General features: G+C 39.7%; 1 protein-coding gene across 1 annotated transcript in view; it reads left to right on the top strand.

Annotated features, from left to right (window-relative positions):
* The first annotated feature begins 6,343 nt into the window (after nt 1-6,343).
* LOC115224506 (protein FAM234B-like) overlaps nt 6,344-24,175 on the top strand; it is a 30,811-nt gene continuing 12,979 nt past the window's right edge. Inside the window, exons 1-9 of the mRNA XM_029795416.2 lie at nt 6,344-6,724; nt 6,809-6,909; nt 15,345-15,713; nt 17,154-17,306; nt 18,497-18,688; nt 20,564-20,706; nt 21,466-21,640; nt 22,580-22,670; nt 23,818-23,982. Coding sequence (XP_029651276.1) covers nt 6,894-6,909; nt 15,345-15,713; nt 17,154-17,306; nt 18,497-18,688; nt 20,564-20,706; nt 21,466-21,640; nt 22,580-22,670; nt 23,818-23,982 — 1,304 coding nt within the window. The 5' untranslated portion in view covers nt 6,344-6,724; nt 6,809-6,893. The remainder of the gene's footprint in view (nt 6,725-6,808; nt 6,910-15,344; nt 15,714-17,153; nt 17,307-18,496; nt 18,689-20,563; nt 20,707-21,465; nt 21,641-22,579; nt 22,671-23,817; nt 23,983-24,175) is intronic.

Here is a 24,175-nt window from a genome sequence, read left to right as displayed (position 1 = left end):
GAACCGTCCAACTCATGCTAGCATGGAAAGCGGACGCTAAATGATGATGATGATGATGATGATGATGATGATGATATTCCCCTCTCAGATTCACACACTTATTGCAGCAGTCCTTCAGTTTTTCCAAGCCCTGTAAAAGAACTTGGAAGGTTGAGTCTCCAATCAGGATTTTTGTGATATCCTTAAAGCCAGGAACTTTCCAGCAGCCCCTCATATGCATATGTGTATGTGTGTTGTTTTAATTATTAAATTCTTCCGAGGAAGGGGCTGGTTTCTACTAAATTTACAAAACTCCATTGTTGGAACGTAGGTAACAAAATCGTTACACTTTAAACTGAGAAAGACTTGCATATTTTTACTGTTCCATTTACAGATTGCATTTGTAATGTGTGAGTCACTCGGCTGATATCTTTTCTGGAAAATCCAAGCTTATCATTTATGTATATATGTATGCATGTGTGTGTGTGTGTGTGTGTGTGTGTGTGTGTGTGTGTGTGTGTGTGTGTGTGTGTGTGTGTGTGTGTGTGTGTGTGTGTGTGTGTGTGTGTGTGTGTGTGTGTGTGTGTGTGTTCTCTTTTGATTTGAATATTTAATTCTTCCTCTGAAGGAGGTGCTGCTTTCTAACAAAGATACAAAGCTCCATTGTTTGTTTGTAGAGAGCTAACAACAACTTGCACATTTTTATTGTTCCACTTACAGATTGCATTCATAAGGGAGTCAGTCGGTTGATATCCTTTTCTGAAAATCCAAGCTTATCTAGATTGTCACATGGGCATTAACGAACAAATCCTAAATGCACAAAGTTATTATTGGTAAAAATGTGAATTTGTAATCCAGATATAGAAGAAGCTGAGGGTTTTGAAGCAGTTGCCTATAGTGTGTATGTATGTATGTATGTATGTGTGTGTGTTTATAAAATGTGTATACTCAGTTTGTATCACCCTCTCTCAATCATTCACCTTTTCTCTCCCCATTACATACATACACACATATGCACATGTGTGTATATGTATGTATGTCTGTCTATGTGTGTATGTATGTATGTATGTGTGTATGTATGTATGTGTGTATGTGTGTATGTATGTATGTGTGTATGTGTGTATGTATGTATGTATGTGTGTATGTATGTATGTGTGTATGTATGTATGTATGTATGTATGTATGTATGTATGTATGTATGTATGTGTGTATGTATGTGTGTATTTATGTATGTATGTATGTATGTATTTATGTATGTATGTGTGTATGTATGTATGTGTGTATGTATGTATGTATGTATGTATGTATGTATGTATGTATGTATGTGTGTATGTATGTATGTATTTATGTATGTATGTATGTATGTATTTATGTATGTGTGTATGTATGTATGTGTGTATGTATGTATGTATGTATGTATGTATGTATGTATGTATGTATGTATGTATGTGTGTATGTATGTGTGTATGTATGTGTGTATGTATGTATGTATTTATGTCTGTCTGTCTGTCTGTCTGTATGTATGTATGTATTTATGTATGTGTGTATGTATGTATGTATGTATGTATGTACGTATGTCTGTATGTATGTATGTATGTATGTATGTATTTATGTATGTATGTATGTATGTCTGTATGTCTGTATGTATGTATGTATGTATGTAAGTATGTATGTATGTATGTATGTATGTATATATATATTTATAGGCGATTATTGATTCTATTATCATTTTTTAAAACAGTTCCATTGGATAATAACAGAATTAATGATAACTTCGCAATTTTTCATGAATCATTTTTCTTGTGAATTGTTTGTTCATGTATTATATTTTTATACGTAATAAGTATGAAGTCATTATTTAATGAATTTATCAGTGGCTAGTATACTAAAATACCACAATGATTAATTTTTATTAAAATTTCAGTAAGGGCATTTAATAATTTCAATGCCAGTCTTCTAAAGACAGACCCCCAAATGGTCCATGAACCAGTAAACATTTTTACTCCACTACCACAAGGTTAAAATTTATATATACACAGGAGTGGCTGTGTGGTAAGTAGCTTGCTTACCAACCACATGGTTCCGGGTTCAGTCCCACTGCGTGGCACCTTGGGCAAGTGTCTTCTGCTATAGCCCCGGGCCGACCAATGCTTTGTGAGTGGATTTGGTAGACGGAAACTGAAAGAAGCCTGTCGTATATATATATATATGTATGTGTGTGTTTGTGTGTCTGTGTTTGTCCCCCTAGCATTGCTTGACAACCGATGCTGGTGTGTTTACGTCCCCGTCACTTAGCGGTTCGGCAAAAAGAGACCGATAGAATAAGTACTGGGCTTACAAAGAATAAGTCCCGGGGTCGATTTGCTCGACTAAAGGCGGTGCTCCAGCATGGCCGCAGTCAAATGACTGAAACAAGTAAAAGAGTAAAGAGTAAAGAGTATATATATGTGTGTGTGTGTGTATACGAGGGTGAGTCAAAGAGTAATGCCATTTTGTTTAGGACAGGTATAATTACTAACACAGGAACATGTATCATACATCAAAATGAAGCTGGTCCTCTGTGGATCACCACCCATGCTATCACACAAACACATGATAGAAGCACAGTGATGTGACTACGGTCTAAGTGGTGATGGTAGTGGTGGTGGTGGTGACAGCGGTGGCGTCGGTGGTAATGGTGGTGGTGGTGGTGGTGGTAGCGGTGACGGCGGCGGCGGTGGAGATGATTATGGTGGTAGAGGTGGTGGTGGTGGCGGGGGGGAAGCGGCGGCGGTGATGTAGTAGCATGGTAACCGAGGGTTGGGGGGGGATGGGTTGGGGGGGGGGGGGGGTAAGTCAGTTGGGATCAGTAGCAAGATAAGGGAGGACTTTTTTCCTGGAATTGAGAGTCAGCCAGTGGTTGTGTGTGTGTGTGTGTGTGTGCTGTGGTATGTGTGTGTGTGTGTGTGTGTGCTGTGGTATGTGTGTGTGTGTGCTGTGGTATGTGTGTGTGTGTGTGTACGTGTAGCTATCTGACTGTGTCTGCTGACTTGCTTAGCATGTGTGCACCCGTATACAGGTGATTTATTCTGAACCTGGGAGTATCGGCATTTGCATGAGATAACAGTAACAAGCGAAGGTCATGTGTCATTCTTGAACATCCAAACACACACACACACTCTCTCTTTCACATACGCTCACACACAGACACACACATACACTTAGAAATTATGTCCTACATTACATACAAGCATACTATACATATATATATATATATGCAAACAGACATACACACACCACATGGCTGTTTGGTAAGAAGCTTGCTTCCCAACCACACGGTTCTGGGTTCAGTCCCACTGCGTGGCACCTCCGGTAAGTGTCTTCTACTGAGGCCTCAGGCAGACCAAGTCCTTATGAGTGAATTTGGTTGACCCCGTCGTATGTGTGTGTGTGTGTGTGTGTGTGTTTGTCCCCTGCCATCATTGCTTGACAACCGAGCTTAACGGTTCGGCAAAAGACATCGATAGAATAAGTACTAGTTGGTTCCTTCGACTAAAAATCCTTGAAAGTGGTGCTCCATCATGGCCACAGTCAAATGACTGAAACAATTGAAAATGTACAAATGTTATTTACTTAAGGACCCATAGGTACATGATGATGATGATGATAATCATCATCATTTTAACACCCACTTTTCCACGCTTGCATGGGTCGGACGGAGTTTAGTGAGACAGATTTTCTATGCCTGGGTGCTCTTCCTGTCAATAACCCACGCCTGTTTCCTCCATGGCCAGACACGATTAAAAAGGAACGACACTGCTTGTGTGGTGGTCACACTCGTTTACAATGATGTCAAGTCAAAAAAACACAAACATACACATAGGCACAGGAGTGGCTGTGTGGTAAGTAGCTTGCTTACAAACACATGGTTCAGGGTTCAGTCCCACTGCATGGCACCTTGGGCAAGTGTCTTCAACTATAACCTCGGGCCGACCAAAGCCTTGTGAGTGGATTTGGTAGACGGAAACTGAAAGAAGCCCGTCGTATATATGCATATATATATATGTATGTGTATATGTTTGTGTGTCTGTGTTTGTCCCCCTAGCATTACTTGACAACCGATGCTGGTGTGTTTACGTCCCCCATAACTTAATGGTTCGGCAAAAAAGACTGATAGAATAAGTACTAGGCTTCCAAAGAATGAGTCCTGGGGTCGATTTGCTCGACTAAAAGGTAGTGCTCCAAGTAAAAGAGTAAGAGTATACCACACATACACACACACATATTGATTCCAGTTGCAAAAGGGTTGACTCCAAGGCAGCATCAAACGGAACAGATGGATGATCAAAAGAAGTCCAAGCGTGACCATCTTTTATTATTTTTTTTTAGATATAATATATTGATAACCACATTATATGAGTCCCTTCTCACTATTTTAAAGAGAATAGAGTATAATCAGATTTGGCAGCTATTTCTAGCAGACTAAGAAACCATGTAAAGGTTTCCTCGTTGTATATTCTTTTCTGCTCTAAGGCCCAAGGCCCGAAATTGGGGGGGGGCAGTCGATTTGATCGACACCAGTACGTAACTGGTACTTAATTTATCTTCCCTGAAAGGATGAAAGGCAAAGTCGACCTCAGCGGAATTTGAACTCAGATCGTAGTGGCAGACGAAATACCTATTTCTTTACTACCCACAAGGGGCTAAACACAGAGGGGACAAACAAGGACAGACAAACGGATTAAGTCGATTACATCGACCCCAGTGCGTAATCGATCCCGAAAGGATGAAGGCAAAGTCGACCTCGGCGGAATTTAAACTTGAGGCGTGAAGACGGACGAAATGCCGCTAAGCGTTTTGTCCGGACTGCTAAACAATCCGGCTAGCTTGCCGCCTTGTTTCCTCATTGTACATTACAAAAATTTATTAACTTTGCTGTTGTTTGGTCCCAGGTCAGCCCAGCGGTTTAAATATGACCACCCCTTATTATTTTCAAGGATTACACTATTTTTACATGTATTTTACGAGGCATATTTGCCTGCTATTTCTCGAAGGTCGAGAAAAGACACAGAAGTAACCTAATAGCGCTGGTGCAGTTTTTGTTTAGCCCTAGGTCAACACTGATCGAGCAAAACACTCATACATGGCATGGCATTCCAGCCATGACCATCCCATCTCATAAGAGTCACGTAGAAGTACATTATCCACAGTGGTCTTTCCTTATTTCAGAAGGTAGTGCGCAATCTGAGGGAAATTTAACTGCTGTTTCTAGTAGTTTGTGACAATACGTCGAGCAGTCATTGGTAAACTGCGGCCATCGTGACTTTCTGAATGGCAATCCGAAACGAAAATTTACTTTCAATTTCTTTTAGTAGTGCGGCCCACCTAATGATGAGTCATGTCTCATGCGGACCGCTTCTCGGAAAAGGTTGCCCATGAATGACATAGACGTTACTGACGATGTTGTTTAGTCGTTAGTCAATCCCGATTGAGAAACCCGGCAACGAAAGACATTTCATCCCTGACTGTCCTGCTTTTTCTCTCGACATTGTGAACTTAATTCACAAATTATCAAATTGTATATATCTTTATATATAAAAGAGAAGTTGTGTGTCTCTGTCTCCTACGATTTAGATTCCTAACTACTCCCACATTTTGCGGTGCAGTTTAACCAAAACCGGGTATCTTATAGTCGTGATTCATATCGAGCCCTTCTGGGTATTAGCGCGTGTCTACGTTGAGTCTACGATTTTAAAAAAAATTACCATAATATTTTTTCCATTTTAATGCATTTTTCACTATTATATAAGGGAAGTAACTCTCTATAAATGTCTACGATGAGTCAACGATTTAAAAAAAAATTTACCATAATTTTTTTTCCATCTTTAATGCATATTTTTGCTAATTTTTGGCTATAACTCTCTAAAAATGCTTATATAGTTATTTCCCTTACAAACCCGAGCAACGCCGGGCGATACTGCTAGTTTTCTAAGATAATAGTAAGGTGTAGATTGAAAATAGATTCCGAGAAGGTGGAAATAGGCGTGGCTTTGTGGTAAGACATTTGCTTTGCAGTCACATCAGCCTGGGTTCAGTCCCACCGTGCTACACCTAGGTCGAGTGTCTTCAATTACAGCCCTGCCCAAATAAGGCTTTTGAAAGGATTTGGTAGACGGAAACCGAAAAGCGTCGTCACATAGAACCTATACCTAGATATATATATATATATATATAGATGTGTTTGCTGGTTCGTTAGGGGGACATAAGCGAACTGGGATATTTCTTTAAGGCAAAAAAGAAATAAATACTGGAGTCTAATTCATTCGACTCGAACCCGTGGAGGCGGTGCTCCAGCATGGTCGCGATGCCATGACCGAAACATACAAAAGCTACGACGGAAAAAAAAATATATAAACTTCCGGAAGTTACGTCATAGGAAAGTTCAGCTGCTTTTTTTTTTTTAGTAACCGGAAGTTTCCGTCATTTACTGCGTGACTACCATTTCCACAATCCGACCATGCCATCATAAACCCAACAACAAACTCTGTCGTCAGTCGTTCGATCCGTTGTCTCGTCGCCTCGTGTCCTTGGTTCTGGTCCCCGCTTCCACCCGTCTAACAAATGTTGTCTCCACCCCCCAAAGCACTCCTCACTGCCCGACTCTCTCCTCTTCGACATCTTCTCAGCTGATCGGAAATATTTCTCTTCTTCTTCTGCTTCCTCCTTCGAAACACAAACACACATCAATATATATACACACCTGTGCCCGTGAGAGTATATATACATACATATATATATATATATATATTGTCTATATAGACTATATATATATATACACACACACCTGTGACCGTGAGAGTATATACATATATATATATATATATTGTCTATATAGACTATATATATATATATACACACGATTTAGCTGTCGCTCTATGGGGATATTGCGGAGTGAGTGAACCTTTTTTTCATTTAAATATTTGTTGTTTTACCTTTTTGTTGTTCACAGAAAACTTAAAATGAAACCAGAAGTTATTCATGCATCTTTTATAAGACGATCCACGCCCAAACACCTTTTCATTATTTGTTTTTAAATGCTCTTTTTTTTTTCTTAGCTTCTTTATCTCTGTTGTTGATCCACCCTTAATGTATTCAATCACTGCCTCACGTCTTGCCCACCTTTTATATTTTGACTTTATCTATTATCTATCCACACACACACACATATATTTAATGGAAGGTGGGGGTCACGAAATGTAACAACAGGTTGTGTTACGGTTGGGATGTTGAAAGTAACGACTGTTCAAATCCAGATTCACCAAATAATAATAATAATAATTGTGTACAGTGCTCAGGTGCACTACAACTCATCTAAAGTGTATATATAATCAGGTGTAGTTTCGGCGGATTTCGGAAAGCATGGGAAGGAATATATGATTACCGAATTGCTCCAAGTCCGTGAGACATCATAATCTTTTCTTCTCTGGGCACAAGGCCTGACATTTTTGGTGGAAGGGTTAAGTCGATCACATCGACCCCAATACTCAACTGGTACTTAATTTATCGACCTCGAAAGGATGACAGGTAAAGTCAACCTCGGCGGAATTTGAACTCGGAGCAAAGCGGCAGACGAAATACCTGTTTCTTTACTACCCACAAGAGTGTATTTCTGCACTCACGATTGAGGGTTCGATTCCCAGGCTGGGCACTGCATTGTGCTCTGGAGCCAAACTCTTTATCTCATGTTGGCATATGACCACAGTGCACCTGTACAAGCAATGTCGATTTGATGGGAGGAATGGGCTTGGGTGCAGCGCAAACGGGTCAATCACTGTAAATAAAGTAATTTGTGCTAGAAAAAATTGCACAACTATCTTTCTCGGTTCAAGAGTCTACCATTCTATTATAGAATGGTTGCACGCATAGGTGCAGGCGTGGGTGTGTGGTAAGAAATTGGCTTCCCAACCATATGCTTCTGGGTTCAGTCCCACTGTGTGGCACCTTTGGCAAGTGTCTTCTACTATGGCCTCAGGCCAACAAAAGCCCTGTGAGTGGATTCGGTACACTGAAACTGAAAGAAGCCCGTCGTGTATATATATATATATATATATTTTTATATATATATATATGTGTGTGTGTATATATAGATATAAATTCCATAATTATGAGCATAATTATAATTAGGCTTCAGCAAATATTTGCTTTACCACATACCGAAATTTAGAAATAGCAGTTAAAATACTATTCTACTGCCATAAGGTATCTCCCAGACAGCAATACTCAGCAACCCACGCAGGTAAAGAGAAAAAAAATAATGAATCCACCTGGCTTTGATTAACTAAATACGCGTTTCGGGGTTAAAGAGATATAAAAAGAGGTAAAATCATATTTCTGTTCACTTATTCTCTTCCTCCGTACAGTATTTCAAGTTTTAAATTTGAGAGCCCTGATAATTAACATAGGTACTCGACCAAGTGCCATCGAATAGCATATATCCTAAGGGAGATATGTCCAGACTATAATATATAGGGGTTGATTTGTTTGACTAAAAAATCTTCAAGAAGGTGCTCCAGCATGGCCGCAATCAAATGACTGAAACAAATAACAGAATAACCACCAAGCGCAGTGGAAATAGCTGGGAGAAAGAACATGGCAACTTGAGGATCGACCATTCAAAACTTCTTAATCTAATGCCAGGTTTTAATTTAATGTCACATTTTTAATGAGTTGGATAAGCTTTGGCTCTTTTTAACAAGTCCCTTAATTTCGGACACAGTTTCAGAGAGAGAGGGTTGGGGTGGGGTCCACATATCATTATTCTTTATTGACAGTCTTGCATGAGATATATCTCAGGTATTTTGACCCTTTAGCATTCAGATTACTCTGTCAAATGTAATTCTTATTTGTTCACATTGTTCTGAATTAATCATGCGTTATCTCAACCTTGAGGTTTCAACGATGTGACTCTATGTTTTCAGAATGACATTGTAGGCTGGATCTGACCATTCTTAACATAAAACTGATGTCTTGCAAACAACATGCAAGTGCTATCAGTCGAGAACTCCGCATACCAGAAGCCAGCAAGTGTATGGGGTCATCAGGAGAGAATGCACGCCATTTCGGGGTTTACCTCTCAAAGGCATCAATGCGCACCGGCCCCACCTCACTGGTATGAGGCCCTGCTTGCTTGATCAACTGGTTATTAAATAAAGCTCAATATTCTTCTAGCCTTCGCTCATCGTATCTTTTTAACCAAATCCAGTGGCTAGCCTTCTCCACTATAGTTAGGATATCAGTCATGGTGGTATTGACTTTACAATGAGTTAGGCCTAACAATAACAACAGTCGTCTCATACTGTGTCCAACGAACCCTCTACATCCGACTTCGATTAGAAAATGTTCTGCTTTCCAGCCTGCGTCTTCACATTCCTCGAGGAGGTTTACATAACGGTCAAACTTTCGAGCCCAAGCGGCATCCATGTTATCTTCATGAGGAATCATTAACTTGACTAGATTTACAACTTTCCTTCTTTCACACCACATGAAAATATCTGGTTTTTTCGTAACTGGACACTTCCCAATAGCCGTTCCACTTTTCCTGTCTTACAGGAAGTTTCTTGTTCTTCTTCTTGAAATGGATCCACTGACCTGGAATATTAGTGCCACATATGGCCAGTTTAAATGATAAAGGATTATACATTACTGAAAGCCCTCGTTCACAGCAATAACTGGATGGGAACAGCAAAAGGCCCCCTCCACATGTTTTTAGAGACTCGATTTAGGTCTAGCTGATTGTGGTCAACTTTAAATTTTCCAGGCGTTTTTACAAGCCTCGCGTACCCCTGAAGTTTTCCTTTGTGTACTCCAGACTGAGGCGTTGGACTCGTGATCATAAGGTTGTGGTTTCGATTCCTGGAGTGGATGACACACTTCATTTTGCATTGCTCCAGTTCCCTCTGCGCCGGACTGACATCCCATCCAGTTGGGAAATATATTCGCCCTGGAAACCAGAAACCAGCCCCACGACTCTATATGACTCGAGAAGGAACTCTACTTTACTACTTTTACTCCAGACTGAGAAACCCTTTACTCAGACACTGGCGTGTGATACGATGAAGATTTGGCTGTTATATCTAGCAGGCTGAACGACCATGTAGACAGATCAATCGTGAAAACGGTTTATATTTAAGTGTATATATGTGACCAGAACAATAAAGTAGGCCTGTGTTTTGAATTAACAATGAATATCTTCACTTGATACTTAATAGTCAGGTACTTGAAAATGTAGCAGTAGTAGTTGTTTAACAAGTAAGGATTGTAGCATAGGGTGACTAATGTTTGAGCTATTTCAAAATCAAAGTAACAAGTTAACAGAATAAAACAGCAGTGGTCATGTTGTCGTTGTTGTTTAACCACAGGCCAGCTCTGATCAACCACACTTTATTTTAGTCAAAATGATCCCTCTGTTTGTGGTTCTTATAATTATTCATGTTTAGTCCCAGTGCTCCAGTATGATCTAAGCATTCCAGCTATGGCCACCTCATCATAGTTTCAGACAATGTATCCTAGATTGCATTTTCCAAATATGCCTTTGTGATAAGCGATAGATTAAGAGTGATTCTGCTGCTAATCCTAGAGATCAAGGAACGATGTAAGAACTTCTGTTTGGCTTAAACTCACATTTTTCTCTAAGAATCTTATTATGCTCTGCCCTGGGACCTTTCACACCTTTTTCTCATTCTTTCTTTCTTATTGAATTTTCTTTTTATTACCCTTTTAACCCTTTCGTTACTGTATTTATTTTGAGATGTTCTGTGTTTCTTTCAATTACTTTAAATATAACAAAGAATTTAGTAAAATAACTTAGTTATCATTCAGCTAGTGTTTGGAGCATAAATTGTGACGAAGGTTTGGTGGAAGATTTTAATTCAAAACTTATGAAAACAAGGCATTTTGTACAACAGAGCCAAAGCCGGTTTCAGCCGGGTTGGTATTGAAAGGGTTAGTTGGGGTAATTTTTCATGCTGAATCTGATTCTGCAATTCATTTATTCCAAATTCTGGGAAAATGTCGCAGAGGCCTAAGCCTTTAGTGTTTAAATCACTCTGCCAAATGTAAAACTTATCTATTCATATTGCTTTGAATTAGTCATGTATTGTCTTGTAGCTTTGAGATTTCAATATTTTTAGGATGATATTGCAGGGTAAGTGTGAGAGGCCATATCTGGTCAGTTTGAGTTTAAAAGAGGAGGCACATTTGGGCTGGACATGGCCGTTTTAAATGCTAAAGGGTTAACCCTTTAGTATTTAAACCGGCCATATCTGGCCAAAATATTTAATCTGTTTTATGTTCAAACTGACCAGATCCAGGCTCTCACACCTACCCTACAATGTTATTCTACATTAAGTAATTACACCATCAAGATCTTGAAGATATGAGATAATGCATGATTAATTCAAATCAATGGGAATCAATAAGCATTATGTTTGATAGAATAATCTGAACACTAAAGGGTTAAAGTTTGATCATTTCCACTCGGTCAGAAATTAGGATTTGGAAGCTGGCATTTTCCGTATAATAGCTTCTCTGTCACAAAATGAAAGTGAAAACATGGGATTCTCCAACGATGAAGTTTTAAACGAAATGAAAGCAATCACATGCCATATTAAGAGAGAGAGAGAGAGAGACTGAGGGAGAGACTGAGGGAGAGACAGAGAGAGAGACTGAGGGAGAGACAGAGAGAGAGAGAGAGAAGTGGAGCAGCATGTGTGCGAAATATACATATACAGAAAGAATGGGAATCAGTGTGGTAAATATATATAGGTGGGAGAAGAGCATAAAAGACAGGGATGGATGGATGGATAGATAGATAGATAGATAGATAGATAGATAGATAGATAGGTAGGTAGATAGATAGATAGGTAGATAGGTAGATAGATAGATAGATAGACAGATAGATATAGACAGATAGATATAGATAGACAGATATAGATAGACAGATAGATAGATATAGATATACAGATAGATAGATAGATATAGATAGATAGATAGATAGATAGATATAGATAGACAGATAGATAGATTTAGATAGACAGATAGATAGATATAGATAGATAGATAGGGAGGGGGTGGGAGAGTGTGTGTGTTTGTGAGTGAATGACTGAATATATGTGAGTGTGAATGATAGAATATATGAGTGTGTGTATGATAAAGTGTGTGTGTGTGTGTGTGAATGATAGAATATGTGTATGTGTGTGCTTGTGAGCAATAGGATGTGTGTGTGTAGTTGTCACAGAGATATCATATTTGATGTGTCACTTATTGTTGGAAGCCTGCTGTTTCGGATGGAGATAAGGGTTCAGCTTCACCGTTCTGTCCCTTTTCATGTTAACACAGATCAGCAGTCAATTAAATCAACCCTAGTATTCTTTTACTTGTTTCACTCATTTGACTGTGGCCATGCTGGAGCGCCACCTTTAGTCGAGCAAATCGACCTCAGGACTTATTCTTTGTAAGCTTATTACATATTTTTTCGGTCTCTTTTTGCCGAATTGCTAAGTTGCGGGGACGTAAACACACCAGCATCGGTTGTCAGGTGATGGTGTTTGGAAAATACACACACACATATACATATATACACAGATAGACACACACATGACGGGCTTCTTTCAGTTTCTGTCTTCGAAATCCACTCATAAGGTTTTGGTCGGCCTGGGGTCCAACCTGAACCACTTGCCCAAAATGCCGCACACTGATTAAATATAATTATTAATGAGTTATCAGGTAAGAGGTGAAACTGGGGAAACGGCCTTGTTATTAGTTGATGAGTATACATCGCTTTTAAAAGATTAGGGTCCGTGAAATTTTTCATTTAAATAAAAGGATGTCCTCAGTGGTGAAAAAAACTGGAAACTACCGACATAAAGAGAAGATAACCACTTAGGGAATAGTTTATGATTTACTAAGTTGCCTCCCTTGATCATTGCATTTTGTTGCAGGGCAGCGATCTTTGTGAACTTGTTTCATGCAATACAAATTATTCCTCGAGTCGGGGAGCATCACACGCCTAACAAAACACAAGGTGCGGAATATTTGATTGAATTTAGATTTATCTAAATCTATCTCGTGGACATGGCAGATTTAATTATTTGCCCGTAGATTATCTTAGATCTTTTGCTTGTTTCGGTCCTTTGACTGCGGCCATGATGGGGCAGCGCCTTGTAGAATCTAAATCGAATGTATCGACCCCCAGTACTTGTTTTCTATAAGCTTGGTACTTATTCTATCGGTCTCTTTTGCTGAACCGCTAACTTATGGGGACATAAACACACCACCACCAGTTGTCAAACAGTGGTGGGGACGAATACAGACACAAACACATTGATATATATATATATATATATATATATATATATATATATATACACGATGGGCTACTTTAAGCGTCCGCCTACCAAGTCCACTTACAAGGCTTTGGTTGGTCTGAGGCTATAGTAGAAAACATTTGCCCAAGGTCCCACACAGTGGGACTGAACCCTGAACGATGTGGTTAGGAAGCAAGTTTCTTACCACACAGCTGCTATGTCTGTGTCTATAAAGATTAACATCCCCATGCTGGGAATCGAACCCAGACTGCCTGGGTGAAAGTCAGGTATCCTCACCACTGGACCAAAAAAAAAGGATGAATAACCTTAGTCAATTTTTCAAACCTTATAATGCGGAACGCTTTCCGTCCTGACCTTATTCTCTGCAAGATCTCCTCCCCCATGTCTCAGTGCATACTCACCTCTTGTCCAAGGTAGGCATATTCCTTCACCTCTATTTCCTCGACTTTTTAATGGTGATATTTTAACGAGCTCCTGATGTCCAGCTCCATCAGCATGGTCTGTAACTGGTCTGGGGTCTCCCCGATGATAGTCAATGAAATAGAAATAAAAGTTTAAAATTTATTCTTTCTCTTTGGGGGTAAAGACGATGTAGTATAGTGACCAGCTTCATGTATTGCTATTGTTTAACTCCTGGTCAGCTCTGATCAAAGAAGGCCTATGATGAAAACGATTCCAACTGTGGCCATCTTGTCTTTTTCAAAGAGTTGGTGAATTAAGCAGGATTGAGTTCTGATATATGTTTGTGCATTTAGATAAAGAAAGAATGAGAAAACCAGGTTGGATTAAATGCGATGATTTATTCAATTTACCAAAAAGCATTGGAGTGGCTGTGTGGTAAGTAGCTTGCTTACCAACCACATGGCTCTGGGTTCAGTCCCACTGTGTGGCACCTTGGGCAAGTGTCTGCTCCTATAGCCTCGGGACGACCAAAGCCTTGTGAGTGGATTTGGTAGACAGGAACTAAAAGAACCTCGTCGTGTATATGTGTATATATGTGTATGTGTGTGTGCATTTGTGTATCTGTGTTTGTCCCTCCAACATCGCATGACAACTGATGCTGGTATGTTTACGTCCCTGTAACTTAGCGGTTCGGCAAAAGAGACTGATAGAATAAGTACTAAGCTAACAAAGAATAAGTCCTGGGGTCGATTTGCTTGACCAAAGGTGGTGCTCCAGCATGGCTGCAGTCAAATGACTGAAACAAGTAAAAGAGTAACATTGTTGGAATACAACTGTCAGAAAATATACTTAATGGCATCTCATGCAGTTGATACTTGAACAGGACAGGGAAACAAATAGAAAAGGACATATGTATTAAATGCTACCTGTGAAATAAACTTGATCTCTGCTGGGATCCGAACTTGACTGTGCAAACCCACCTCACTAAAGAATAGCGGGAAGATTCCTCCTTATAAAGCTGATGGTGGGCTCCAGTGAACAAACACAAATTTGCTCACATTTGGCTGGTCTTTCACATGATGGGATGGATAGCCCATGTAGAGCTCATGTAGGACTCAGCTATCACATGGCCACTTGTAGAAAGCATAGTGTATGAGCCGATATTTGGGTAATTAAAGGTAGACAAACGTAGGGTATAAGCTGATATTTTTGAGCATGGTTGTTGCCAGAACCACCTGACTGGCCCTCGTGCGGTGGGCAGCATGTAAAAGCACCCACTACACTCTTGGAGTGGTTGGCGTTAGGAAGGGCATCCAGCTGTAGAAACTCTGCCAGATCAGATTGGAGCCTGGTGCAGCCATCTGGTTCGCCAGTCCTCAGTCAAACCGTCCACCCCATGCCAGCATGGAAAGCAGACGTTAAACGACATTGATGATGATGATGATTTTTCATGTTGCATTATCCGTTTAGAATCTGTCCTTTTATTTCATCTCACCACAGCACTCTAACATCTAACACCATTAACTTCATGGCCACCACTGATGATAGGCCAATATTTCAGTTTTTGTTATGGACATTTTTTAATTTTTGTCTTTCCAGTAAAGAATCATGACAATGTCGTCTATTCACCCTTACAACAGAACATCAGTGATGATGATGACAGTGAAGATCAAATCATTTTCAACAAAGACCTGAACATCACTCCAGCTTCTCGGAATGGTGTTAAGAAGTTCAGTAATAATGTCATAGAGTTGGACAATTTACCAGGCAGCAAGCTGAAGCGACGTGACCCTCACCGAGCTGGCCAGTCATCATGCTGTCGTATCACAAAAAGGGCCGCAATAGTTTTATTCGTAATCCTTGTCATCACCATTTTTGTCGTTGCCATCTTGCATTATAAAAGTTCCTCCCAGCATTCTCCTTGCCAGACAACATCAAAGGAGTGGAATTTAAGTTTTGGCAACAATGGTAAGGACGTTTTAAACATACCTTTGTCTTTCAAATATGTTTTTTAGATATTGGGTCAGTGGTGATTTTGGATATATTGTCTCAGTCACATCAGTATCGTTACAGTCATATTCTTTGTGTCACAGTTGTGCTGATGCATTGTGTCACAGTCATGTCGAGATATTGTGTCATAGTCGTGTTGATATATTGTGTCACAGTTTATGGTAATACATTGTGTCACAGTTTATGGTGATACATTGTGTCACAGTCGTTGTGTTTGTGTCAGTTTATGGTGATACATTGTGTTACAGTCATTGTGTTTGTGTCACAGTTTATGGTGATACATTGTGTCACAGTCATTGTGTTTGTGTCAGTTTATGGTGATACATTGTGTCACAGTCATTGTGTTTGTGTCACAGTTTATGGTGATACATTGTGTCACAGTCATTGTGCTTGTGTCACAGTTTATGGTGATACATTGTGTCACAGTCATTGTGTTTGTGTCAGTTTATGGTGATACATTGTGTTACAGTCATTGTGTTTGTGTCACAGTTTATGGTGATACATTGTGTCACAGTCATTGTGTTTGTGTCACAGTTTATGGTGATACATTGTGTCACAGTCGTTGTGTTTGTGTCAGTTTATGGTGATACATTGTGTTACAGTCATTGTGTTTGTGTCACAGTTTATGGTGATACATTGTGTCACAGTCGTTGTGTTTGTGTCAGTTTATGGTGATACATTGTGTCACAGTCATTGTGCTTGTGTCAATACATTGTGTCACCATCATGTTGATATATTGTGTCAGTTATGTTGATACACTGTCACAGTCATATTGATTGTGCCACAGTCATAAAAGAATCATCCGTAACTTGCAGTAAGCAACATTTATTAAACGTTATTACTGTTATTTCTTTATTTTCTGCAAACAAAATGCACAAAAAAGCTACACGTTTGCATTATGTTATATATACAATAATAATAAAGGACGTTACCGTATACGTTTTCACAAACCAAGGGCGTTATATAGACCTCCTTGACTCAAGTTAGAGAAGGGGTGCGTATTATACACAAGGTTTAGGTTTTTCAGAGGTACAGCCCCCGTATTATACTCGAGGGCGGACTATACTCGAGGATTTTTGGTACTCATCATCTCGTGATCTCTAAAACATCTATTGTCTTAATCAAACATTCACCACTGACTCTTCATTCTTTTCTCAACAATATTTTGACCATTGTAATTATATACCGACCACTGATATGCTTGTCTGTTGAGGCATTCATTGACCAATGGTCATTTTTTATGTATCATTTTAGTTATTCACCTTTCATTATTCCCAAGTATCTTAATTTAGTAGCCTACATGCCTCTTGACCACACTGGGCATTTTGCTATGTATTGTTTCTTCCACTCCACCCAATTAACCACTGGTCATTCTTGTGTACTCATTATTTTAACCAGTCAGTGATTCTTGCATCCGGCTACTCGATATGGACAATGATGGCCAACTGGACATTCTCCTTAGTTTGGCCGCACCAGATTACTACCATCATTATCACTCCAGCATGGACACAGATAACCAACAACCAGTAAATGAATTCTGTAACGATACAGGTGAGATTTGAAACTTTCTATAACAATTTAACACTACAAGTACTGACATTTCTTTCTTCCTACAAGGAACATAGCGGTCATTTTTGACCAACATTGAAAATCTTTATTTAATGCAATTTATTTTAAATATAAGCTAATGTAGTTAATAAAGGATTTGAAAATACAGCCTTTTAGCATTTGTTTACGTACCAAAAAATATACACACACATATATATGAAATGATACTCATGATTGCATGTTCAATACAGTCATAGAAATTAGAAAGTAAAAGGCAAAAATGGTCATAAATGACCGTTCAGTACTTGTAGTGTTAAGTTTCTTTAATATTCAGTTCTATATTGAAGAGATGAGGAATTATGTACACTATTTACACTTGACGGATATTTGTCATCTTGTTTGTTGTTAACACAACGTTTTGGCTGATATACCATCCAGCCTCCATCAGGTGTCTTGGGGGAAATTGCAAACCTGGGTTCTCATTCCTAAAGTATTTTTTGATGTTGTTGTTGTTGTTATTATTATTATTATTATTGTTATTATTTTGAGCCTGTCTAGCATGTGGACGTTAGCCCCCCTTGATATATCCAGCGTTTCATCCCTATAGAGGCCAAAACTAGTTGAAAGGGATTTCTTTTTTAGTATATTTAGGATGGAAAGACCAACTAGGTCACATATGTCCGTACTGTCAAAAGTACCCATTGCCATGTCGAAGGAGCCATTTGGGTTGGTGCGTTTGGTCCAAGTGGACCTCTTACTGAAGAGTAGGGTTTTTCTGATCTGCATGATAAGCCCTGTATATATATATATATATATACACACACACACACACACGCGTCTATATATATATATATATGTAGGATGGGCTTATTTTAATTTCCATATATCAAATCCACTTACAAGGCTTTGGTTGGCCTGAGGCTACAGTAGAAAATACTTGCCTAAGGTGCCATGCAGTGGGACTGAACCCAGAACCATGTGGCCAGGAAGCAAATGTCTCATGACACATCCACACCTGCACCAATCATACAGTTTTCAAATAAAGGACACATTGCACAACCGAGGGGCCAAAACTTAAACATCATTGATCAGTGGCTAGGTTCACTCATTCAGAGTTGGGGGGGGCCTAGGGCCAAAGAACAACAACAACAACATCCACATCAATTTCGTTGTGTCTTCTTTGATTTTGTCAGGACTCTCCTACCCACCTACTGGTCAACTTCTGGCCATACGTGGCTGTGATGGCAAACAGTTGTGGAAGCACTCCACCAAATCCAGCATCCTCTACATCCACTGTGACCAACTGGATGCCAACCAGGATGGTAAGCACGACTGCTTGATCAGTGGCTATCATGCCACTCTACAAGCTATCGATCCTCGTAAAGGTAAGTCCTACCATCTACGCATGCACTCTTAACGTTGTTTAACTCTTCAGCTTCCACATCACTCTGCCGAATGTAATGCTTATTTAGTCAAGATTTCAATGATGTGATTTACTCTTTTAATTGTTTCAGCCATTTGACTGTGGCCATGCTGGAGCACCGCGCATTTAGTCGAGCAAACCAACCCTAGGACTTATTCTTTGTATGCCTAGTACTTATTCTATCGGTCTCTTTTGCCGAACCGCTAACATTACTGGGATGTAAACACACCAGCATCGGTTGTCAAACGATGTTGTGGGGACAAACACAGACACATACATACATATATATATATATATATATATATATATATATGTGTGTGTGTGTGTGTGTGTGTGTGTATGTATATATATATATATATATATATATATAATTATATATATCTCGGAGTGGTTGGCGTTAGGAAGGGCATCCAGCTGTAGAAACACTGCCAGATCTGACTGGACTGGTGCAGCTTTCGGGCTCCCCAGACCCCAGTTGAACCGTCCAACCCATGCTAGCATGGAAAGCGGACGTTAATTGATGATGATGATGATGATGATTTGAGGGAATATTAATCCTAACTTACAGGGGAAAAAAATTCAATTTAGAAATACTAAATCAAATTTCACACAATATAATATATATATATGTAAAAAAATTAGAAAAAGACCACCTTTTATCAATTCAAAATGAACAATTAAAATACACCATCTAGAAAATTACATATAATAGAAATATTAAAATTAAAATAACAATAAAATACCAATGATTAAGTGAATTGCAAAAAAATAATAAAAACATATATAATTGGTAGAATAACAAATATATATATATATATATATACGACGGGCTTCTTTCAGTTTCTGTCTATCAAATCCACTCACAAGGCTTTGGTCGACCCGAGGCTATAGTAGAAGACACTTGCCCAAGGTGCCACACAGTGGGACTAAACCTGGAACCATGTGGTTGGTGAGCAAGCTACTTACCACACAGCCACTCCTATGCTGTTAATTTTTAGAATGACATTGTGGGATAGGTGTGAAAGGCCAGATTTAACCTGTGTGAACATAGAACAGGTAGAATATTTGGGCCAGATATGGCTGGTTTAAACCCTTTAGCATCCAGATTACTCTGCCAAATGTAACACAAGTGCTTTTTACATGGCACCATCACCAGTGGTTTTTACATCATCAGCACTGCTTTTAACATGGTACCAGCACCAGTGCTTTTCACTATATGTGAAAAGCCCCGCCTAAAGAATATGGTCGTAGCTAGAATATCTTTGATAATTAGTCTTGTCAATAAGGTCTGGCCTGAGACGAAACAGCTGTTATTGCCATCACCACTAACAACAGCTATCACAGACTTTTGAAAGAGCGATTTTAACTACAGTAGGGCTTTGATGTTGAAACCCCTGGCAGCCAGAGCCCAGTTATAGTATGGTGGGTGGTAGCATCAAAGATTTCTTTGCTTGAAAACAAGCTGGAGATTCTCTTGCTGATGTCCTTAACCAGGTTCCTGAACACTATGGCTGGATGGCAGGAACCTGTGTTAATGTAAAACAGCTTCTCATTGGGTTTCCTAAAGGACCTATAGGCACCTGATTCCAGGTCCGACCGTTGTCAGGTTGGTCTCTATAGTGACCTTCAGTCCAAGGGAGTTCATGATGCTTGTGAGGTCCTTTCTGAGTCTGTCTAGCATGTGGACGTTAGCCCCTCTTGATATATCCAGCGCTTCATCCGTGTTGTCCTCAGCAATATAGAAATGTAAATTCTGAATGATTAGGTTGACTAAATGTTGTTTTATCATTGAAGAAAAAGTAATTTGTGTGTATTTATTTCAATTTTTGTTGTGAAGGTCTTGTGATATGGTCAGCGAATAGTACATACTTGATTGACCACTGGAATATCTACCAAGCCCTAGTGGTACCTGATGTTGACCATGACAATGTAGATGATGTCCTCATTTTGCATGCTGGATGTTGTTACTATGGCAGACAAGTAAGTGTTTTTGTTACTATGGAAACTTGCCATGACTTTTCTTGGTGCTTTTGATTGATACTGTGTCACTTTTGTTGTTACAGTAAAGTTAATTTATTTTTTAATTAATTGCTTGTATTTAATTTTGTTCATTCTTAACCCTGTCATTGCTGTATTTATCTTGAGATGCTCTGTGTTTCTTTCAATTACTTTAAATATAACCAATAATTTAGTAAAATAACTTCGTTATCATTCAGTTAGTGTAAGCAACATAAATTGTGACTAAGGTTTGGTGGCAGATTTTAATTCAAAACTTATGAAAACAAGACATTTATACTCAGAGCCAGATCCAGTTTCAGCTGGATTGGTAACAAAAGGGTTAATGAGTGTCTAGGAGACATATTTGATCTTTTAAAGCATCAATCATGGCCTGTGAGTTTTGTTGTGCTTCCAGGTGACATTTACAATTCTTATCATTGCCTCAGGTTTCTTAGATACGGTAGATGAGGCATTAAAATTACCCTGAAAAAAATTAACTTGATATAGGACTGATACTCTCTCTAGAGTACAAGTGATACTTATCTCTCATTGGCATAATTCAGAGCTAAATAGGGGTCTTTAAATGTACCCAGCATGATCCTAATGTCAGAGCTAAATAGGGGTCCATTAATGTATCCAGAAAAATCCTAATGTCAGAGCTAAATAGGGGTCCATTAATGTACCCAGCAAAATCCTAATGATGATGATGATGATGTATGTCTATTATCTTTCTTATTGCAGCCCCCTGACATCACTGGTCGTTTCCTGCTATTTTCTGGGGCTACAGGACAAGCTGTAGGCACTTTAGTCGATATTTCCATTATGAAAGGGGCTGTCTATAGAAACCCTGTCCTCTACAAGTCATCAAATAACAAGCTCACTGTCCTCTTCACCAGTGGTCAGTTGTCTTCATCAGGTAAGTCCAGGGTTTCCAATTCTTTTTTTGTACAGTTTGGTGCTAGATTAAACCCTTCGGCATTTAATCCAGCCATATCAAACCCAAATATATTAACCTCTTCCACGGGTTCCCTCAACCGCTTTTTCACACATCTATCTTCATCCAAGTGAAAAATATGTAAACACATAACCTTTGGAAGAGGTAGACCCAGGAAGACCTGGGATGAGGTAGTGAAGCACGACCTTTGAACATTAGGCTTCACCGAGGCAATGACTAGTGACTGAGACCTTTGGAAATATGCTGTGCTTGAGAAAACCAGGCAAGCCAAGTGAGACCATAATCCGTGGCCTATGCCAGGGGTGTAACCAGCCCACTTAGGGGTACCTTTTCCTTCATTGGACACTAAACTCTGCTTGTGAAGACCTGTTGAGGCAAGTGAAATCAAAATCAAATTCGATGACAGCACCGCATGACTGGCATCGATGCTAGCGGAGCGCAAAGAGCACCATCCGAGCGTGATCGTTGCCAGGGCTGCTGACTGCCTCCCATGCCAGTGGCACGTAAAAAGCACCATTCAAGTGTGATTGACGCCTCACTGGCACTTGTGCTGGTGGCACATGAAAAAACATTCAAGCGAGGTCATTGCCAGTGCCACTGGAATGGCTTCTGTGCAGGTGGCAAGTAAAAACCACCATTTGAGTGTGGCCGTTGCCAGTACCGCCTCACTGGCCCTCGTGCTGGTGGCACGTAAAAGCACCCATTACACTCTCAAGGGGGTTTGGCATTAGGAAGGGCATCCAGCTGTAGAAACCATGCCAGATCAGACTGGGCCTGGTGCAGCCTTCCAGCTTGCCAGTCCTGGCCAAACTGTCCAACCCATGTCAGCATGGACAACAGACATTAAATGATGATGATATATATAAAATTTACATACCTCTATTGTCCTTACTTCCACAGGTCAACTCTATCAGATATACTGGGATGTTTTAAAGAAGCAGCTGTTGGATCCCAGTGTGGTGACTCTATCAAATGCTACGGCAATCTACGAGTAAGTTCCCTAATATCTTCATCTTTTACTCTTTTACTTGTTTCAGTCATTTGATTGCGGCCATGCTGGAGCACTGCCTTTAGTCGAGAAAATCAACCCCAGGACTTATTCTTTGTAAGCCCAGTACTTATTCTATTGGTCTGTTTTTTTCGAACCATTAAGTTACGGGAACGTAAACACACCAGCATCGGTTGTCAAGTGATGTTGGGGGGGACAAACACACACACTCACATATATATATATACATATACACAACGAGGTTCTTTTAGTTCCTGTCTACCAAATCCACTCACAAGGTTTTGGTCGGTCTGTGGCTATAGTAGAAGACACTTGCCCAAGGTGCCATGCAGTGGGACTGAACCCGGAACCATGTGGTTGGTTAGCAAGCTACTTACCACACAGCCACTCCTGTGCCTGTGGAGGGGAGGGGGGTAATTTCTTTATTTAAGTGCTATGGCACCGGTCACCACTTGTAAACATGATAATATGTCAAACAGCAACTGACAGAAGTGTGGGGGGGGGCACCTGGATTAAGACTGAGCCTTGGTTACCTTAAGAATATTCCACTTAGTTGCATGCATCCAGAGGCAGGTTGCCAGTTTCAGAAAAGAGCAATTGATTTCTTGAAGTTCTGCGTTTGCCCTTCGGCATCAACCCCTGTGTGAGTTGTGGTCTTTTTCCTCTTTCTATCTGCCTCAGAACCACAACCAGTTTCAGAGATTCTAGAAAAGGCTATTAGCACTGCTTGTCTCCCCACCCTTTGACAGAGCCTTTCAAATCTTAAACTGCTTGTATCTAGCTCAAATATTGTGCCTTCTTTGTGTTCAAAAATAGCCAGATCCAGTCTCTCACGTCTGTCCTGCAATGTCATTCTAAAAATAAACAATCATATCAAAATCTCAAAGCTATGAGAAAATGCTCGATTAATTCAAAACAGTATGAATAAATAAGCATTACATTTGACAGAATAATCTGTCAAGGGCCAAGACATACGGCTTTTATATCTTGATGTAGCCAAGTTATAAGGAGAACAAAAGTGACCCTGTCATTAATATGCTGGAGGACAAGCCCCAAACTATGTCCTCCCTAATACTACACCCCCTATACAACATGTAACGAGTTCTTTATTTTCATCTTGTTTCTGCAGGAGTCAGACAAAAGGGATCTTTGTCCCACCGGTCATAGTGGACATCCAAAATAATAACGTAATGGATATTCTTGTGAGCGCATTTGATGGAACCATTGCTCTGGTTGACGGCCAGACATTTACACCCAAGTGGAAAATTAACTTTACTAATTATGAATCATTCAGGTGAGTAATTAATTACAGAGGGAAAACATGGTTTTGTTTTCAGTTTTGAAGTAGAAAAAAACTAATTGATTTAAATTTACTGTTCTATGGTGATTCTTGTCTGGACTCTATCGGCTGGACATTGTTAAATTGCCGGTGGCACGTAAAAAGCACCAACCGATTGTGGCCGTTGCCAGCCTCGCCTGGCACGTAA

Source organism: Octopus sinensis, linkage group LG25, assembly GCF_006345805.1.
Source record: "Octopus sinensis linkage group LG25, ASM634580v1, whole genome shotgun sequence".
In the NCBI taxonomy this organism is placed as follows: domain Eukaryota; kingdom Metazoa; phylum Mollusca; class Cephalopoda; order Octopoda; family Octopodidae; genus Octopus; species Octopus sinensis.
The sequence above is the reverse complement of the archived record's forward strand: the minus strand, read 5'-3'. Positions and strand labels throughout refer to the sequence as shown.